This window comes from Caretta caretta, chromosome 10 (assembly GCF_965140235.1).
Source record: "Caretta caretta isolate rCarCar2 chromosome 10, rCarCar1.hap1, whole genome shotgun sequence".
Lineage (NCBI taxonomy): Eukaryota > Metazoa > Chordata > Testudines > Cheloniidae > Caretta > Caretta caretta.
This window is the reverse complement of record NC_134215.1, coordinates 13,471,757-13,489,874: the sequence shown is the minus strand read 5'-3', so window position 1 is coordinate 13,489,874 and position 18,118 is coordinate 13,471,757. Positions and strand designations below refer to the sequence as shown.

At 47.9% G+C, this 18,118-nt stretch overlaps 1 protein-coding gene across 1 annotated transcript in view; it reads right to left on the bottom strand.

Annotated features, from left to right (window-relative positions):
- Positions 1–16,731, bottom strand: part of ADAP1 (ArfGAP with dual PH domains 1) — a 102,952-nt gene extending 86,221 nt beyond the window's left edge. Inside the window, exon 1 of the mRNA XM_048867025.2 lies at positions 16,288–16,731. Within this exon, the coding sequence (XP_048722982.1) occupies positions 16,288–16,372 (85 nt within the window). The 5' untranslated portion in view covers positions 16,373–16,731. The remainder of the gene's footprint in view (positions 1–16,287) is intronic.
- Positions 16,732–18,118: the final 1,387 nt, after the last annotated feature.

The following is an 18,118-nucleotide window of genomic DNA, read 5'->3' as shown; positions in this document are numbered from 1 at the left end:
TAACCATGGTAGAAAAGTTTCAGAGTAGCAGCCGTGTTCGTCTGTATTCGCAAAAGAAAAGGAGGACTTGCGGCACCTTAGAGACCAACCAATTTATTTGAGCATAAGCTTTCGTGAGCTACAGCTCACTTCATCGGATGAATCTGAACCAGAAGGGTTTTCAGGCTTTGTTTGAGCGGAAGATGAATGCTTGAGCTGCAGCTCTGCATTTCTGCTGAGCAAAGCCCCTCTGTTTACAGTGCTGGGCTCTCAGCTGACAAACAGCAAGGGCACTTTAAATTTGATTCCACTCTCACTGAATCCCTGGTTTGTTCCTTAGCACCACAAATGAGGGACGTCACATTCTACTGATAAACGCAGGGTTAAAGTAAGTTAAGGTGATTAACAGAGAAAAAGAGCAGGCGTTACAGCAGGACACACACACCAGCGTCTCTGGCTAATGCCCATGCAATGATCTCTGTTTGAACGCCCAGTAATAAATGTCAGCACTTGCTATTCCAACTCAAATGCAAATTGCCTCCTCGGAGCAGCTGAGCTTCCTTCTCAGCCGCCCCCAATCAGCAGGAGCAGTGAGGCACTCTGCACCTCACAGGATCAGGCTGTTAATGAATATGGGGAACGATCATTTTCTTGCAAACTGTCATAACTTGTTTATTCTCTTGCAGTAATTATGCTAAACATTTACTCTATACAGAGCAGCAATTATTTATAAAAGGCAAGAGAATGTGCTTTTTCTCCTTATGCATATTTAATGGCACCCTTGTATTGCAATTTGTGCAATCGAACAACAGGAATTGGGTTAGGAGGGGCTAGTCAAAGAAACTCAGCTCTAGGTAGTCTCTGTGGTTCTCCCATGCTAGCTTGGAGCTGCTCCTTGGGATCCATTGTTAAAGTCTGTCTTAAGGAGAGGACCATGAGCTGCTTCCCCAGGCACACCCCAAAAGAGGAATATGGGTTATCAACATCAACCTGCAGTTTCGTTGTTCTGATTTAAAACCAATTAAGCAAAATGAATTGCCTGGTCAAACTCATTTTATAACCACTATGCCCCATTTTAGTCTACAAGGTTCTGTCACATCTGCACAGGAGGAGAAACCCTTTTCCCAGGAAGGCCCTAGTCCTGAGAACCAGTGACAATTCTACTGTCCCAGGGTTGGAATCCAGCTTCCAGACCCTATGGGGTCCTTTCATTCTGTGGAGTCTACCATCCTAGGAAGCTCTGGGACACAAGCCGAGGCTCAAGCCTGGGATATATCCATGATCCTGTGAAATGCTGAGCACATCTTGTCTGGTACCAAGCACCCTCCAGCCCTATCAAGAGCCGTGGGAGTTGAGAGTGCTCAGCACTTTGCACCACCAGTCTGGTTCTCCTCCCACTTACATCTGTGTTACTCTATTGAGTTAGGTGGAGTGACTCAGATTGACACTAACAAAATTCAGAGGAGATGCAGGTCCCATATATTTCCACCACAAAAGTAATGAAGATTGTTGTCAGGGGATAGATCAGTGGTTTTCAGTCTGCGGTCAGCTAAATTTCCAAAGGGATCCACACCTCCATTCAAAATTTTATAGGGGTCTACAAATGAAAAAAAGGTTTAAAACCACTGAGCTAGATTATAGGCGTACCCGGAGAGTGATTAAAGTATGTGATATGCGTGTACACAAACACACACTTTAATTTTTTGCACTGCTCTATCCCCTTCCATCAGGTGATCTCAGAACATACCAGTAGAATCAAATCCTGTTCTATGGTACCACCCAGAATCTCTGTGCTTCAAACAGTAAATGAGTCCAAAGTGCAACAATAGCTCACATACAGCCTTGGCCTTCAGAATCTGCTGAGGAATGCTGGGCAAAGTCGAAGCATCAAGGACTCAAAAAGTAGCAGGTCCTTCACTTCTACCTGCACAGCTTCCAGCCAGGAAGGAAGGACATCAGCTTAATATCACGACTGAAGGGTGGCATCTCTAACCTGTCCCTCTAATACAGCAGCCGGTGTATTAGCCCTAGTCCCAGTGAGATGCTCAGATCCATAACCTTCTAGTGAGTGGTGCTTACTCCTCGCATCTCAAAGAGCAAAGAGAATTTTACTGCCTGCTTCTCTTTAAAATTACCTCCTGCATTGGTGTGAATAGGATCGTTATGAAACCTTATTCTCACTCCAGCCCCATACAGGTAGGCTCTATAATTCTCGTTGACTTTGGTTTGGAGAGGAATTAACAAGTTGTATAGAGACTCTGAGCACTTTTATAACCACGGACAGCCATCACCAATCACACCCGGGAGTCATGGCTCATAAAAGTGACGCGTGACACGTCCATGGGGCATAGCTACAAAGATGAAAGTGGTGCAGTCGCACCAGTGCCCATAATGTTATGGGGGCCCATTAGGTCACTCGACCTTCAGCCCCATTGTAGTAAGGCCACAGTCTACCTATAGGCAGACGAGGCTCCAAGGACACAGCAGGACATGGCCTCCCTGCCAGGGAAGCACTTCCACGCGCACCCCAGCTACTCCCCATCCCCAGCATGAGTAAGGTCACGGCCACAGCTCCTCAGACATTGAGCGACTTGGAGCTGCTCCTGGCAGCACCTCAGGAGCTGCTATCTGGGGCTTCAGCCACGAGAGCAGCAACCCGCCTGACTCCAGGTCAGCACCCTGCCCACCTGCTGGTCCATGTCCGACCCCTACACAGGTCTGCTACCCAGGAAGACCCCAGCCCCTGCCCTGGCTGCTGCTGCCTGGATTCACACATTGAGGCAGTGAGGAGCTCATCTGGAAAAGTGTGGAGGGTGGACCGGGCAGTGTGGGAGTTGTTGGGAGCTGACCAGCGGGTGCAGGCTGAGTTGGGTTGGGGGTGCAGAGTAGGGGTGTGGAGTGCAGGGGGCCAAAGGGGGATCCCCAGGTCCAGTTGTGGTTGAGCTGAGTGGATCCAGGGAAAGGGTTGTCAGGAGGTGGGGCCATCTTCCAGGGTAGCCCATGCCTGGGGCAACAATCAATTTCTCTGATATTTCCTACAGGGATGTGCTGTGACATATATCAGTATCCCTGTCTCTTGTTCTGATGACAGCGTGTGTGTTAGAAAAGAGCCCCTGCCCATCCCCCACCATCATCTCTGTCTTGAGGTGGCAACCCTCTAGCCCGCAAACCACTGCCCCATAGCTGCTGCCTTGCTGCAGCCCAGGTGCTCGGGGGGGAACTAGCCTTACCCAGGCTGTGCAAGGCACTTACACCCTGCATGCGAGCAGTCTGCAGAACAACCTGCCACAGGACATTGCCTGGAGTCTGGGCAGGCTGGATAACGAGGACACCAGCTTGTGACACAAGAACTGCCCTGCCCAGCAGCCAGGCCAATATCCTGCCTCCAGCCGGGGTTGATGCTTCAGAACTAGATCAAGAAACCTAAGCAAATGGGAACCCATCCATTGGGGAAGGTGCTTCCACCCCCTGCCCCACTTATTGCTTTGTTTGTGTCCAGAAGCATGAGGGTTGATAGACAAACTCTTGGAAGACTACAAGGGGAAATTGACCGGGTTGGCTCTTCCAGCTATTTTGAAATAAAAATCACTTTATTCCAGAACAGGTATTCCAGCCAATTTCCTCAGGTAGACAAGTTCTTCATTTTTTGAAAGCTACTGACAATAGCTGTGAATCTTCTAGTTATCCATATAAATGGATAATTCTTGTTTGTCTCCTACCAAACTGTGAAACTTTAACAATATGCTGTGTAATGCAAAATATCTTTAGCCTTTTTAAACTTGCTGCCTCTCCACTGCCATGAGTGTCCCACTTGCACGGGTGGGTGCCCACCGCAAAAAAGGGTTACCCCCAATTTACCATGTCTATAACGTTAATTATTGTGTGCGCCTTTCTTAAGTCCCCTCTGATTCATTTCCTCTGTCAACTACAGTTTAATTCTCTCTTCATTCAACAGTCTCTCCCTGCCTCAATCATTTTCATTATCACTCAGAACCCCTTCTGGTTTTGCTATTTCTATTCCCAATGGTGGGGGGGAGTTGGGGAGGGAGGATTACCTGAGCTGCACACGCAATTAGAGTTGAAGACACAGTATATACATCTATGGTGTTATACTAACATTAGTATTTTGTGGGATGTCCCTATATATCCTACCTCTTTATTCTGTTGATTCCCCGCATACTGAGCAAAGGTTTCCAATTTCCATTGTACTTGTCAGAGGGATGCCTAGGGTTCTGTCCTGTTAATTTAGTAGTCAGCAATGTAGAACTCAGCAATGTGTATGAGTAGTTCAGATTATTCCTTCCAACGTGCCTTAACTTGCATTTGTCAGCACTGAACTTCATCTGCCTGTTAACATGTTGCCCAGTCACCAAGCTTTGTTAGAGCGCCCTGAAATTTCTCACGTACGTTTTTTTAAAAATGAATATTTATATCCCTTATGCTTCAGCGTTTAAACCAACCACAAACTGCTGGGATTTGGAACACACTTCCCTATGGAGAGGTTATTCTGTGGTTGTCCGCTGTGGTATTGCACCTTCCGGTGAAGCATCTCGTACTTGCAGTCCAGTATCCTGTCTCAGACAGTGGCATGAATCATTGATTTAATCTGGTGTAAACAAACCTTAATTAGTGCTAAATTAATTCATGAGTTTTCAAAACAAAATAAAGTATATGTAGCAAAGTATGTTGCAAGTCTACTGATGCACTTACGATACCGCTCTGTCAGCACACCACTCAGCATACGTGCATCAAAACAAGAAGTGAAACTACAGGAAAGTCATTTTTACAAACTCTTCTAAACCCTTTTCTGGCCTCTTGGGGTTTTTTGTGTGTAGTTATTATAAAGAACTATATCAATTTGTTAATAATACTCGCTCTTGGTAGAGAGGCTCTTAAAAAATCTGGAGTGCACTTAAGAGTTTCTCATATGAGCTTTTAAGCAATTTTACATGGTTTACACAGTTTGATCATCAAGCTAACCAGTGACCCCCGGAGAACAAAAACCTTACATAACACTGTTTAAATACCCCTCTAGCAATTTTTAACCCAAACTAGTATCCGGGGGAGGGAGTAGCACATGTAAACACTACACTTCAAATATTCCAATAAATATAGACATTATTCCTCCGGTTTTGCCTTTGTCTACCTGGCAACCGCATCAATCTGTGGTGATGGGCTCCCCAATTCTCCCATGCATTCCCCCTGCTTGTTCCACATGGGGGATATTCATCTGGAAATTCATGGAGTCTCCAGTATCCTTTACTTTTGCTTTGTTGAATGTATGATTTTGCTTTTTTTTTTTTTTTTTTTTTTTTTTTAATTCTTTGCATTTCACTAAGCTTTAGTGTGGAGAAATAAAGTAGACTTTTAAAATTCTTTCAGTCTTACTCTAAAATGGTGTTCGAAGCAAAGGTAAGGAAACAATGAAAAAAGATTAACCTGCATCTTTATAAGCTTTAAAACAATGTTACCTGTGACTGTATAGTTTTGACAAAAACGTGTTATAAAATATATACTGAAGAGTGAGAAAGGAACATCAATTGCTATGAATGTGCCATATGGCTGAGTTAATGTTGCTGTGGAAGCCTTATTCTTTGAATTTCCTGACACTCTAATGGTTACTTTGGAAGTTACTCTTTAAGATAGAGAAGTTTGATATATTTGTCAACCCAAAAGCTAGAAAACAACAATTTTACTTAACTGTTGTATAAGTGTGTAAATAGAATGTTTCTGTGTGTAGACAGCCTGCAAAAATGTATAGAGACAGCCTGTATATTGTGTTCATGGATATGTGGAAAAGAGGGATATGTTCTGATTTTCCAAGTTGGTAAATGTAAGCAAAATTTTAGATTTTGGAATTGGGAAAGAGGGCCCCTAACCTATTCTTGAACCAAGGCCCTCTGAGATCTGGTTAGGCCATGGCACATCCAAGATGTGCAGAAAGTGCTGTTAACTGCTTTTCTTTCACAAATTCATGAACAAGGCTCAAATATAAACATCAAGGGCTGCAAAGCATGTGTTTAACCACAGGAATAAACCTGTCAGAGGCTGACTCAAGTGATGGTTGGTATCACAGTCCCAGTAAAGCAATTCTGCAATGACGTTATCATGCTTTAAGATTTCTCAGCGTAATGAGATCAGATCAAAGCAGTGCCTCTTCCAGCACAATTTCTACCAAAGCGCACATCAGTCCGTGTGAATTTTGTCAGAAGAGATTAAAAAAAAAATACCAGGTTTGTCTCTTTACAAAACAAATGTTATCTTAAACGGGCAAGAGTATTGAGGGGGATTTTTTTTTTTTATTTTTACACTGTCTGAACTGTCTAGGTGCAAGCTTCCAAAAACCTTCCTGGAAAAGCTCTGTTAAAATGTGTTCTAGCGATGGGAGAGGTCACATTTTACTCCATCCACTAGATCAGGCTCCAAGCTTGCAACTTGCCATTGATGAAATGTGGGACACAAGAGGAAGGACAGAGTATCGCAGATCAAGGGAAGAAAATCCATATTCGAGATGGGATCATTTCATAGGTTAACACAGTGGTTCTCAAACTTTTGTATCTGTGACCCCTTTCACACAGCAAGCCTCTGAGTGCGACCACCCTTAAATATAAGAAAAAGTTTGAATTTGTAACACTATTCTAAATGCTGGAGGTGAAACAGGGTTTGGGGTGGAGGCTGACAACTCACGATCCCGCACATAATCTCACGACTGCCAGTTTCAGAACTGTTGGACAATCTGGACACAGGAGATCAGGTTTCACAAACCAGCTCTGCCTCCTTGCGTGACTCTTGGTCAAGTCCCTGGATGGCTTGATGCTCAATTAGCATAAATCAGCCACAATGATTTACACCAGCTCAGAATCTGGCCCTTCATAACTCTGTGCCTCAGCTCCCCACCTGTAAAATGGGGAGTTACACTACCTCTCTCTCACCCTTTGTCTGATCTATTCCGAGCGTGCGTTCTTGTGGGCAGGGACTGTCTTTTACTATCTATCAAGCACAAAGGGGTTCCAGGCCCAGGTGGGGCCTCTAGGCACAACCCTAGTGCAACTAATCCGTTCTTTGAAACAAATTCTGCAGTCCTTAAACAAACAAAACCCCTACTGAATTCAGTGGCAGCTTTTCTTGATTAAGGATGCAGAATTTGGGCCATTAGCAGGAACCACGTTTTCCTGAACCTTACAGTCCGTTTATATTTCCAAAGAACGGAGCGTGGCAAAAGCGCAAGGGGAGGGAAGACCCAATCTTTTGGAGCGACTGTACCAGTTTACCCGATAAAGCCTTTGGCTGTTCTAGCCATCTCTCTCTCTGCCACCTTCCTTTCAACCTTACCTGCTCAGCTCTAGCCTACAACAGAGGCGGTGTTGCTCCAAACTCAAGTCCCACCAAACTGCAACAGAGCAAGTTAACCTTTTCTACAGCATAATGAAAGAGGGGCATAAGCAACAAGATAGAGGGACTCATTTTTCAAGCTGGGCAGCTCTCACTAACCGTCCTGTGTGTTAGCAGTGACTTTCTGTTTATTTCTCTTCTGGTTTTCAAATTATTTTAGCTGCTCCTAAACGCAAAATGGCAATGGGGAGGAGGTGGTGGGGAGCGGGGAGATGTGCGTTGATGTCTGTGTTTTGCTGAGCACCGACAGCTGCGGTCCTCTCACAGCATAACTTGGTGATTGTTTTTGGTGCCGGCAGGATGAGTGGAAAGGAGCATAGCTCAGAAGTGTCAAGAGTGAAATTAATCCCCTCCAACCTAAGCTGGGGGAGAAAAGAACTGTGGAGAATTAAAATTTGCCAGGACCGTCTGCTCCGCAAGAGGAACTGGCCCTCGAAACTCTATTGTTAAATAATCTGCTACTGATTTCTCCCTCCCCTCCATTCTCCAATTACTCACGGTCACCCCCTCCCCAGCTTCTCCCTTTTTCCCCCTCTTTCCTCTGCTACTGTGTAGTCCTCTTATGTACATTTATAACATTATTATTAGAGCACCCCATTCTGCAAACCCTGCACACAGGGAACTCCCACTGGAGTCAGAGAGTTCCCTGCACAGTTTATAGGTTTGGTCCCCAGCTCTGTATGTATTATTCTGTAATGTGCTTTGCTCTACTTTTGGATGAAGGAGGCTATAACAACCACCACCAGTCATAGCCTCACTGTCCTCATTACTGCTCCCCAGGGTAACATGTTGAAAAATTCTCAGCTCAGACACAGAGCAGCCTAAAACATGCCCAGACCTCGAGGTAGTCACAGGTTTCATCCCAGCAGTTGGTTGTCTTGATGGACCATGATCAGATTTCAGAGACAGGATTTGAGGTGACCAAGCAAATGACTACACTCGTGAAGCTGTTTTAAAGAAGAGCCACCTACGAAGTTTTGCAGCAAGTTGTAGTTAACCACATTGATTAAATCCAGGCTTTGAAAGAGAAGGTTCTTGTTAAGTGCTCCATAGTGAAACCGCAGTTACATAGGCTGTCTAATGTAAAACTAGGTATTTCAAAAATAATTATGTTTCAGACAACTTATGTGCCGTGCCCATTTTGAGCCAGTAACAAATACTGTCACTCACATGCACTCTTTTCTCCATTGGTTTCAATTTATTGCAGGTTTATGTCTGCCCAAGATAAAGCTTGACGGAATCAGTTCTTGCTGTTAGTTTTCCCATCACCATGACCACTACTGAAAAAACAGTTATGATCAAGCTTCTACCTTTAGTAAATAGCAGTACAACCTGACAAAAGAAAACCTCCAGGCATTCCTAAGTGCCAACCAAATGGCTTTGTTCCCTTAAGCCAAGCCAATATAAGGAAAATAACATGGATCGAGGAGAATATTAAATAGAACACACCACCATAAACGCAATAAGCCACTGATCTTTAAGTATCATTGCTACAGTACAACAGATGCCAGTTTCAGACTACTTCCACTGCAAAACACTACAGATAATTATGGTGTTTACTGATGGACTATACTGGTTTTAAAGTTACAAATCTGCTGTTATCATGCCTATCTTTACAAACTAAGCCCAGGAGCGAGATATTCAGATGGCATTTTTATGCTTCATTCATCTTGAAAGTACAGAAAACAAAGACACTGCTAGACAAGAGCGAGAGAAGGACCCAGGACATATGGGAAATTCAGAGCGGATTCAGAAATTAACTTCCCCAACCAGCCCCTACCTCTGTCACTCTCCCCCACCCTCACTCACTTTCACTGGGCTGGGGCAGGGATGTAGGAGGGGGGTGCGGGCTTCAGCTGGGGGTGCGAGCTCTGGGGTGAGGCCAGGGATGAGGAGTTTGAGGTGCAGGAGGGGGCTGGGGCAGGGTGTTGGAGGGGTGCAGGCTCCGGAGGGAGTTTGAGTGCAGGAGAAGGCTCTGGCCTGGGGCAGGGGGTTCGGGTGGGGTATGGGCTCTGGGCTGGGAGTGCAGGCTCCAGATGAGGCCAGAAATGTGGGGTTCAGGGTGTGCAAGAGGGCTCCAGGCTGGGGTTGTGGACTCTGGGATGGGGCCAGGGATGAGGGGTTTGGGGTGCAGGAGGGGGCTCCAGGCTGGGACTGGAATGTGGGTGGGGGGGATGAAGGCTCTGGCTGGGGTTGTGGGCTCTGGGGTGGAGCTGGGGATGAGGGTATTGGGGTGCAGGAGGGGGCTGGGGCAGGGTATTGTGGGGGTGCAGGCTCCAGGAGGGAGTTTGGGTGCAGGAGGGGACTCCGAGCTGGGGAAGGGGGTTGGGGTGCAGGAGAGGGTTTAGGGTGCAGGGTCCTGGCAGCGCTTACTGCGGCTCCCGGGAAGCAGCAACCAGGTCCCTGCAGCCCCTAGACACACGGGCGGCCAGGGAGGCTCCGCACGCTGTCCTCGCACCCACAGGTGCCACCCCCACAGCTCCCATTGGTCACTGCTCCTGGCCAATGGGAACTGCAGAGCTGATCCTTGGGGCCAGGGCAAGGCGCAGAGCCTCCCTGGCCGCCCATGCATCTAGGGCAGTGGTCTCCAACCTTTTTATGCAACCCAGGATCTAGCCCGCCCCTTCCCCGAGGCCTGCCCCACTCACTCCATTCCCCCATCCTCACTCACTTTCACCGGGCTGGGGTGGGGGGTTGGGGCTTGGGAGGGGGTGCGGGCTCTGGGCAGGGGCCGAGGGGTTCACAATGTGGGAGGGGACTCTGGGCTGAGCATGGGGAAGGGGGTTGGGTGCAAGAGGGGGTGCAGGCTCTGGGAGGGAGTTTGGGTGCAACTCTCTGGTCTCGGCTAATGGGAGCTGTGGGGGCAGTGGTTGCAGGCAGGAGCAGCATGCAGATGGAGACCCGGGCCCCCGGGGCTGCACTGGCCGCTTCTGAGAACGGCGTGGGGCCGGGGCAGGTAGCGAGCAAGCCTTAGTGGCAACCTGGCTGCACCGTTGGAGATTGCAATTGGCTGGGAGATCCTCTAGGATTGACCAGTAGCTCGCAATCGACTGTTTGGTGACCACTGGTCTAGGGGCTGCAGGGACCTGGCGGCCACTTCTGGGAGCCGTGCAGAGCTAGGGCAGGCAGGGAGCCCTCCTTCGCCCCGGGCCCCTGCTGTGCTGCCAACCGGACTTTTAATGGCCTGGTCAATGGTGCTGACCAGAGCCACCAGGGTCCCTTTTTGACTGGGAGTTCCGCTTGAAAACTGGATGCCTGGCAACCCTGCTCGGGGACCTTGTTCAATGGCCAGTAATGCTATAACATGTTAATGCATCCTCCAGTGGACACCACTGGCTCAGACATGTCGTGCTGAATAAAGGGCCTGACCGATAATTTCAGTATGTTTGCATCCAAGATAAACCATTTGTGGTTGGCACTGATGTCCTATTAAGAAGACAGCAACAGTGGTTCAGTAGGAGGTTTACAGTTTCTGATGGTAAGAAGAAAACCTTGAGGGAAGTTTGACAGGTAGGCAAAACATTTCTTCCCATGTAATAGGAATGTTAACTAACCACATGGTGCAACCATGGCAATTTTAATGCAATTAAACATTAGAAACGTCAGCCACTGATTCAATTTCTTGAGTTTGGCCCAGTCTAGAGCAAATATCTCTTCAGTAGCTAGCTAGCTGAAAGGCTTGATTTAATGCTGGAATCAGAAGACATTTGTGTGCAGAGTCAGGATTTTGTTGCTTCTCGAAGCTACTGTACTTTAGGAGAAAATGCTGGGGTTTTAGAAAGGGGCTTTGCTCTTTACATGTGAGGATGCATACTGCAGACAACCACTCCCTGTAAGCGGAGCTTTTACCCAGACATTTTTACAAATATGCCAAGCCCTTTGCATCCAGCGCTCGGGGCCTGAGCACCCCCCTCGGCTTGTTATCTGCAGATCACAGCAGTGCTGCAAGCTTAGCGAGTTATGAAATTGGGGTGGACAGTCACAGCCCTGCAACATGAAGCGTTCTGGTGGTTCAAAAAGCCCTTCTCCCTGCAGAGATGGTCTAAAGCAAAACACAAACACAATGGGAACTCTTTCCTCTCCGCCTCTGCCTGCTAGCTCCTTACCCATCCTTTTGATTGATCTTAACCCCTGCAGCCCACCTCTTTCAACGCCCTTCTTCTCCCAAAACAAGGCAAGGGGGTTCTTGCACTTCTTTACATTTTCCTGCAGTCACCGACCTTATGTCATGTATTTATTCCATTAAATGGCTCTGCCTAACTAGAGCAACAATTTAAGCACAGAAAGATGCCCCAGTTCCTGGGTATGTGGGAGCTACGGTTGTAATGGCCCCTGCTGTAAGCTCTCTCCTTACCCCGCAGGCTGTTCTGAGTGGCCTAGTACAGCAAGGTACTAGATACCCTCAACTCCAGGGGGAATGGAGTGCTCAGCACCTTACAGGATCAAGCCCTATAATAACATGGTCCCGCCCTACTATCATTCCTGGCCTTCCCACTATCACCCATCCTGTTAGAATTAGATGAATTTCATCTAATTCTAAATGGAAGTTACACTTTTTCCCATTTATTTCAATCATTCCAGTGTGTGGCTGTGTACAGACAACCCCAGTCAAATGGGAAAGCACATGACAGAAAATTAACAATGAATGGGTTGGAGCCCATAAAAATGCACTTGACGAGCTCTAAGCCGTAGCACCACTCCCGTGGCATTTGCACTTTTGCCTGCGGGTCCATGTTTCTTCCTCCCTGAATCAATGTAAAAAGATTCTGAACCAGTGGAAATGCAACCCTAAACCGGATAAGAATGGAAATATGAAGAGAAACATGCAAAGCCTTGCTATGCCCACAGACAACTATCCATCTCAAAACGTGCAGAAAGCTACTGCCTGAAACAAAGAATGGTTTAAAACCAATTGCATTGCCATATTAGTCTTAAAGAAAAAAAACATTCCAACATATTAGGAGACATTGCACGCCAGCCATCAGGAGAGATTATTCGCTGTGTCGTCAGACCTGCGCACCATCCTCTGCCTTCCCCGATGACCCACACCGTGGTCCAGTGAAACAGACTTGCTGCAACCTGGCTTCCACCAGGTGAGACACACAATCCAACAAAGAGTCCTGCAGTGTGTGTGATCCAGGGCCGTGTGTTCCGAGTAACCGTTTTATTACAATGATTTATGCATTTGTAATTCAGTATCGAAGACTCAGACAACATGCTCTCTCATTGTTCTCTACAGCAGGTTGGAATTCTTGGACAGAAAGCACTTATCGTCAAAAATAACCTTTTTCTGCAAAAATGAACTTTTGCACACCCACAACACTCCCCCGCCCCCACAATTAGGTTTCTGCTTTTTTTTTAAAAAATGCTTAATAAAAACTGCAAATGAAAAAATAAGCCTGTTAGTTTGCTTTCCAATCTTTGGGTTTTGGTCTTCCCTTTGGTTTTGGTTTCGGTTTCCATAAGGCTTGGGAGGAGCAGTTAACCTAAGTAGTCAGGGGAGGGCAGGGGGAGTATGTGGACCAGGAGGCCTATACAACCTGAAGGGATAGGTGCTTATTTCAGGTTACTTTTGTGTGCTCATTTACCATTCTGGGGGCTGGGGTTTTTTTTGCTGTGCTGTTAGGTTGCACAGCTTAGTCACTAGGAGAGGTTAGATTGCAAGCTCTTTGGGGCAGGAGCCATTTCTTTGTTCAGAGTTTGTACAGCGCCTAGGACCATGGGGTCCTGGTCGGTGACTGGGGCTCTGGGGCACTACGGCAACACAAATAATCAATGATAAGGGAGAGTTTTTCCAAATCTGACAAAAATGTAACTTTAAAAAAATCACCGGTTTCTAAAAAAATATTTGATTCTGCAGAAAATTTCAAAAAGCGAGAAGTGAGCTGCTTTCTACACAAATGGAATGAAAATCATTTGAAAACAGTAGCTATTTTGTTTTGTTTTTCCAAACAGCTCTATTATTTACCCTATTGTTAGAATCCCTTCACTAAATAGCTGCATCTTGGAGCCAATCATCACTGGCTCATGAATTATCCCTTGTATTTTAGTTAGAGAGAGACACACACTCCATATGAGAGAATATCAGCCTTTAATTTCACCAAATCCCTGATTGCACTGGACTGGCAGCTGGATGCCTATTCTCTCTGTCCCCTTGCACCATCTGCCAATTGGCACCAGCCTTCCTGTCTTCTGTTTGCTTTCTCTCCTCTCTTCTCCCATTCTCATCTTGTTTTCTTTAATTTTTTCCTTCCCTATTTCTATTTTGTTGTGTGCGTTCTCCCCCTCCCCCCCTCCCCAATTCTCTCACTAAAAGGAAGGTTATTCTCCATTGAGGACTCCATGGGTTTTCAACTATTGGTTTTCAACCTTTTTTCATTTGCAGAACCCTAACAAAAATTCAAATTGAGATGCAGACCCCTTTGGAAATCTTAGACATAGTCTGTGACCCCAGGGGTCTGTGGTTGAAAACCACTGCTGTAGACTACAGCTGGCCTCATCCCTGAGCTAAGTGAGACACAGGATGAGAAGGGTTTCAGAGTGGTAGCCGTGTTAGTCTGTATCACCAAAAACAACAAAGTGTCCTTGTGGCACCTTAGAGACTAACATTTTTTTAGGATGAGAAGGGAAATTTGTGCTAATATGCCTGCCCCTGCAGCCCTGTAAACAGGAGAAACTCCCATGACTGGCTGTATTGGGAGCCACTGCAGGATCAGGGAAATACACCACCTGCTATTTAACCTGCACATGCCAGGATGTAGTATAGGGCAACGCAAGTCAAGGGTCATGTAACTGTTCCCACCTCACTGCTCCTTGCCTTGCCTTGCCTAGCCTAGGCTGGAAAACACTACACCAAATCCTACTCTCCTTTACCCCAATGCGAATAACCAGATTTGATCCACTGATTTTATATGTCATACACATGCACACTGTGTGTGTGTGTGTGTCTCATCTTTAATTGTCCTAAATAACCCATAACATGCACAGGCAGCCACATGTCAGTTAACAGTTACTGAACCCCAGTCAGAGGCATAAACCAACAGCAGACCGTGGCTTCATAGCCTTAAAACCCGCCTTTGGAGTCCCTAACAGCCTATCCACAACACAAACTATTTTATTGAACCATAGTTTCATCTTAATCACAATGATACCAGGTAACTGCTCCCTGTTTTGTTGGGTGGGTTTTTATTCTATCCATCTGAACAGCGCTGGCCTGTATATTCTTCTTCAGGAAGGTTTTTAGGGAGATTCCTACTGCAATCAGACCCCAGCTGTGTACAGCAAGATGCCTAAAAGATGGATTAATAAGCTTATACGGCAAGTGGTAGGAGTGACTAGGAGGAGTTCTACCAGCCAGCAAAGCCACACACACTGTGTAGTAGCAAGTTCTTAGGCATCACTAGCCAGGTACAATGTGACTGAAAGTATCTTTCGGGGATCCCAGTTTAGCTCCAATGCAGATTAAGGACACAAACCCACAGTTAATGATCCATCCCAGATGGTAGAGTCCTATTGATATTTAACAAGGTGGAACTCAATAAGGTGCTTCAGAAAGGTAATAACATTCTGTAGAACGTCGTAAAACCTATCGAGTGTAATAGCTTAAGATAGCCCTTCTGCAGGTTTGATATTTTAAACTCAACCTACCAATTTCTGCAAGAGGGGTATCATTCTCAGTCACTCTCCCCCAGAAGGTTATTTTTTACTAAACTCTACAGGACTTTTCCCCAGGGGATCTGTACAGACACCTGCAAACACAGACCTGAGCATCACTGGACTCAGTAAGGCATTCAAACCACCAGGCTCAGCCCCCAGTGACTTCTCTGTTCAAAGGACAAGGAAGGGTGTGTATCTGGCTCAGAATCAACCCGGCCATCCCCTCCCTCCCAGCAACCAGCACAACTGGTATTTTATCATCTATAGTTATGAATCATGAAGAAAGAGGCAAAGTCTTCAGCAAACACCTGTGTGGTGGTCAAAGGCTGGCTGGTAGAAAGCGGCACAGAGCCAGGCATTGGGTACACCACGTCTGTTGATTCACTGAGAAAGGGAACCGTGGCTACTTGGCAACAAAAGCCCCACACAGTTTGCAGGGAGGAAATAAGGACAGGAGCAAGGAGGCAGAGCACCCAGCCTGACATGGATGGCCCAGCCCAACACTTGCATACCCCAGCGCTGCCTGCTCGCCCACCCTGGCAAAGTAATGAAGTGGCATTCTCATCTGAGCGTAGGGCTTGATCTGCACTGCAGCTCACACAGACAAACCGGCTGAAGTAGCCGGGGATGACATCAGCATTCATAAGTCAGCCCCAGAGAGCGGGGGGGAGGGGAAGCGAGGTACCCAGGCCCTCCCTGCTGGGACTCCAGGGCACCCTGTCTTTCCTGGCACCCCATCGGGGTCTAGAGCACGGCTTGGCCCGGCCAGCTGCCGGATCGGGGCCTCACCCCTCTCCTGGGTCGCCCCCTCCCTCAAACCGCCTCCTGGGGCATCTCCTTCCCCAGCTGAGAGACCTTCCTCCTGCCCTGCGTCGCCCAGGGGAGCGGCCTGGGAACCCCCGGCCGAGGGTGGGGTCGGACCCTGCTCTCGCGGCCCCCTTCCAGAGAGCCCAGCGGCCGGTTTCCTCTTTCTCCAGAGCCCGCAGTTTTGCAATGGCCCGGCCAGGGGCCAGCACCCGCTGCAGGCTGGCCGCTGAGCTCGCCGCAGCAGGGCTCTCCCCGAGCGGGCGGCCACCTGGCCCAGGCAAACTTGGACGGGACCCCACCCTGCCCGGGCGGCTGTCGGAAGGGGAGCAGGTGCAGCCCTGACCCCACAAGGCGGCGGCCGCCCAGGGACCCCAACTCCCCCGCATGCTCCGGCCACGCCGCTCCCCCGCCCCGGGCAGCAGCTGCCTCCACGCTGCAGCCCCACGCCCTTACCAGGTGCCGAGCAGTCCGCGCACAGCTGGTTGCCCGGTCTCTGGAGCAGCTCCTGCAAAGCCTTCCTGGGCTTCTCCTTCGCCATGGGGACGGCGCGAGTGAGAAGGGCTCGGCTCTGGCTTCTCTCCTCCTCCGCTAGATGAGCTTCATGGGGCTGGGCTGGGGGGCGCTGGAGAGGCTACCTCGCCGCCGGGGGCTGCTTCATTTGGCCCCGGCTCCGACGGGCAAGGCGGACCCCCCTGGGCAGCAGGGCGCTTAGGGCTCCTGCTTCCCCATCCTCCTCACTGGGCGCTGAGCAGCCTCCAGCCCGGCTCTTTGCACGGGGCTGGTTCCGCGTTCCTCCCGCGGCGGCGGGGAACGGTCCGCCTTTCACAGGAGACCCGAGCCGGGCCCTCGCCTGGCCAGCCTTGTTCGCCCGCGACCTCCAGTGGCGAACCCTCCCTCCTGCAGGCGGGCACCACGGAGCCCCCGGCGTGCGACAGCGGCGCGCTGCGTGGGCGGGGGGACAGGGCCGAATCATAGAATATAAGGGTTGGAAGGGACCCCAGAAGGTCATCTAGTCCAACCCCCTGCTCGAAGCAGGACCAATTCCCAGTTAAATCATCCCAGCCAGGGCTTTGTCAAGCCTGACCTTAAAAACCTCTAAGGAAGGAGATTCTACCACCTCCCTAGGTAACGCATTCCAGTGTTTCACCACCCTCTTAGTGAAAAAGTTTTTCCTAATATCCAATCTAAACCTCCCCCACTGCAGCTTGACCTTCTTCCCAATCCCGCCTTTTGCCCCCGAGTCTGCAAAGGCGAGTAGCCCCACCGGCTTCACGGACACCACAGCCGAGAGGTTTCAGCGTGAGCCCCTGCCTGTGCGTTGGCAGGCTGGGGCCCTCAGCGCCATGGATCTGTCAGGGCACTTTCTGATTGCAGTGAAGGGCTGCCTGGGTGCTGAGATGAACCTGGACAGATCCATTTGCAAGGCTGGGGCCTTAGTTTGCATGAAACCAAAGGGGGTCACTCGCAGTGCATAAAGTTAAGTATGAGCAGGGCCTTCTTTTGTGTTTATTTCAGTGGATGTTTTGGGGGTTGATATTTCGGAATTTCTTTTTTTTTGTTGTTTTCTATAGATCATTTAGTGTATTTTAATTTTACTAAACAAAAATATCTACCCCCTCAATAAAAAAAAAAAACTTGACTGATGTCCACATTTTTTTCCCCTACCCTCCTGCTTTTTTTTTCTTCTTGATTGATAAAATTTCAAATTAAAAAAAACAAAACTGATTCATTTCTTTCAAAGGCACTTTCCTTGCAAGGGTCTCAAAGCACTTTACAAATCTATTCATCATCATAGCACCTGATTACCTCCCAATTGTTATATATTTATCCTCAAAATACCCCTGTGAGGTAGGGAAGAGCTATAGTCCCCACTGTACTGATGGGGAGCTGGGCCTAAGGGACTTATCCAAGGTCACTCAGTAAGTCTGTGGTGGAGCAGCAAGCTAAACCCTGATCTCCCAGGTCCTAGGTGAACATGCTAAATACTGGCTCATCCTTCCTCTCCAACTGTTAGTCAATTGCATCGAGATCATACGTAGTCTAGAAATTACTGTGCCAGAGTAATTTTTGATTCATACAACTTCAGTTTGGTTATGGAACCTTTTTTGGTTTTGTGAAGTGAATCCATTTGTTCAAGTATACCCCATCCCCTTAAAAAGAAAAATCAAAACTTTCATCGTGCATAGGCTTACTTATCAGTCTGACTTTATGGTGAGGAATCCCATTGACTTGACTTCTATCCAAAAAGAAAAGGAGTACTTGTGGCACCTTAGAGACTAACCAA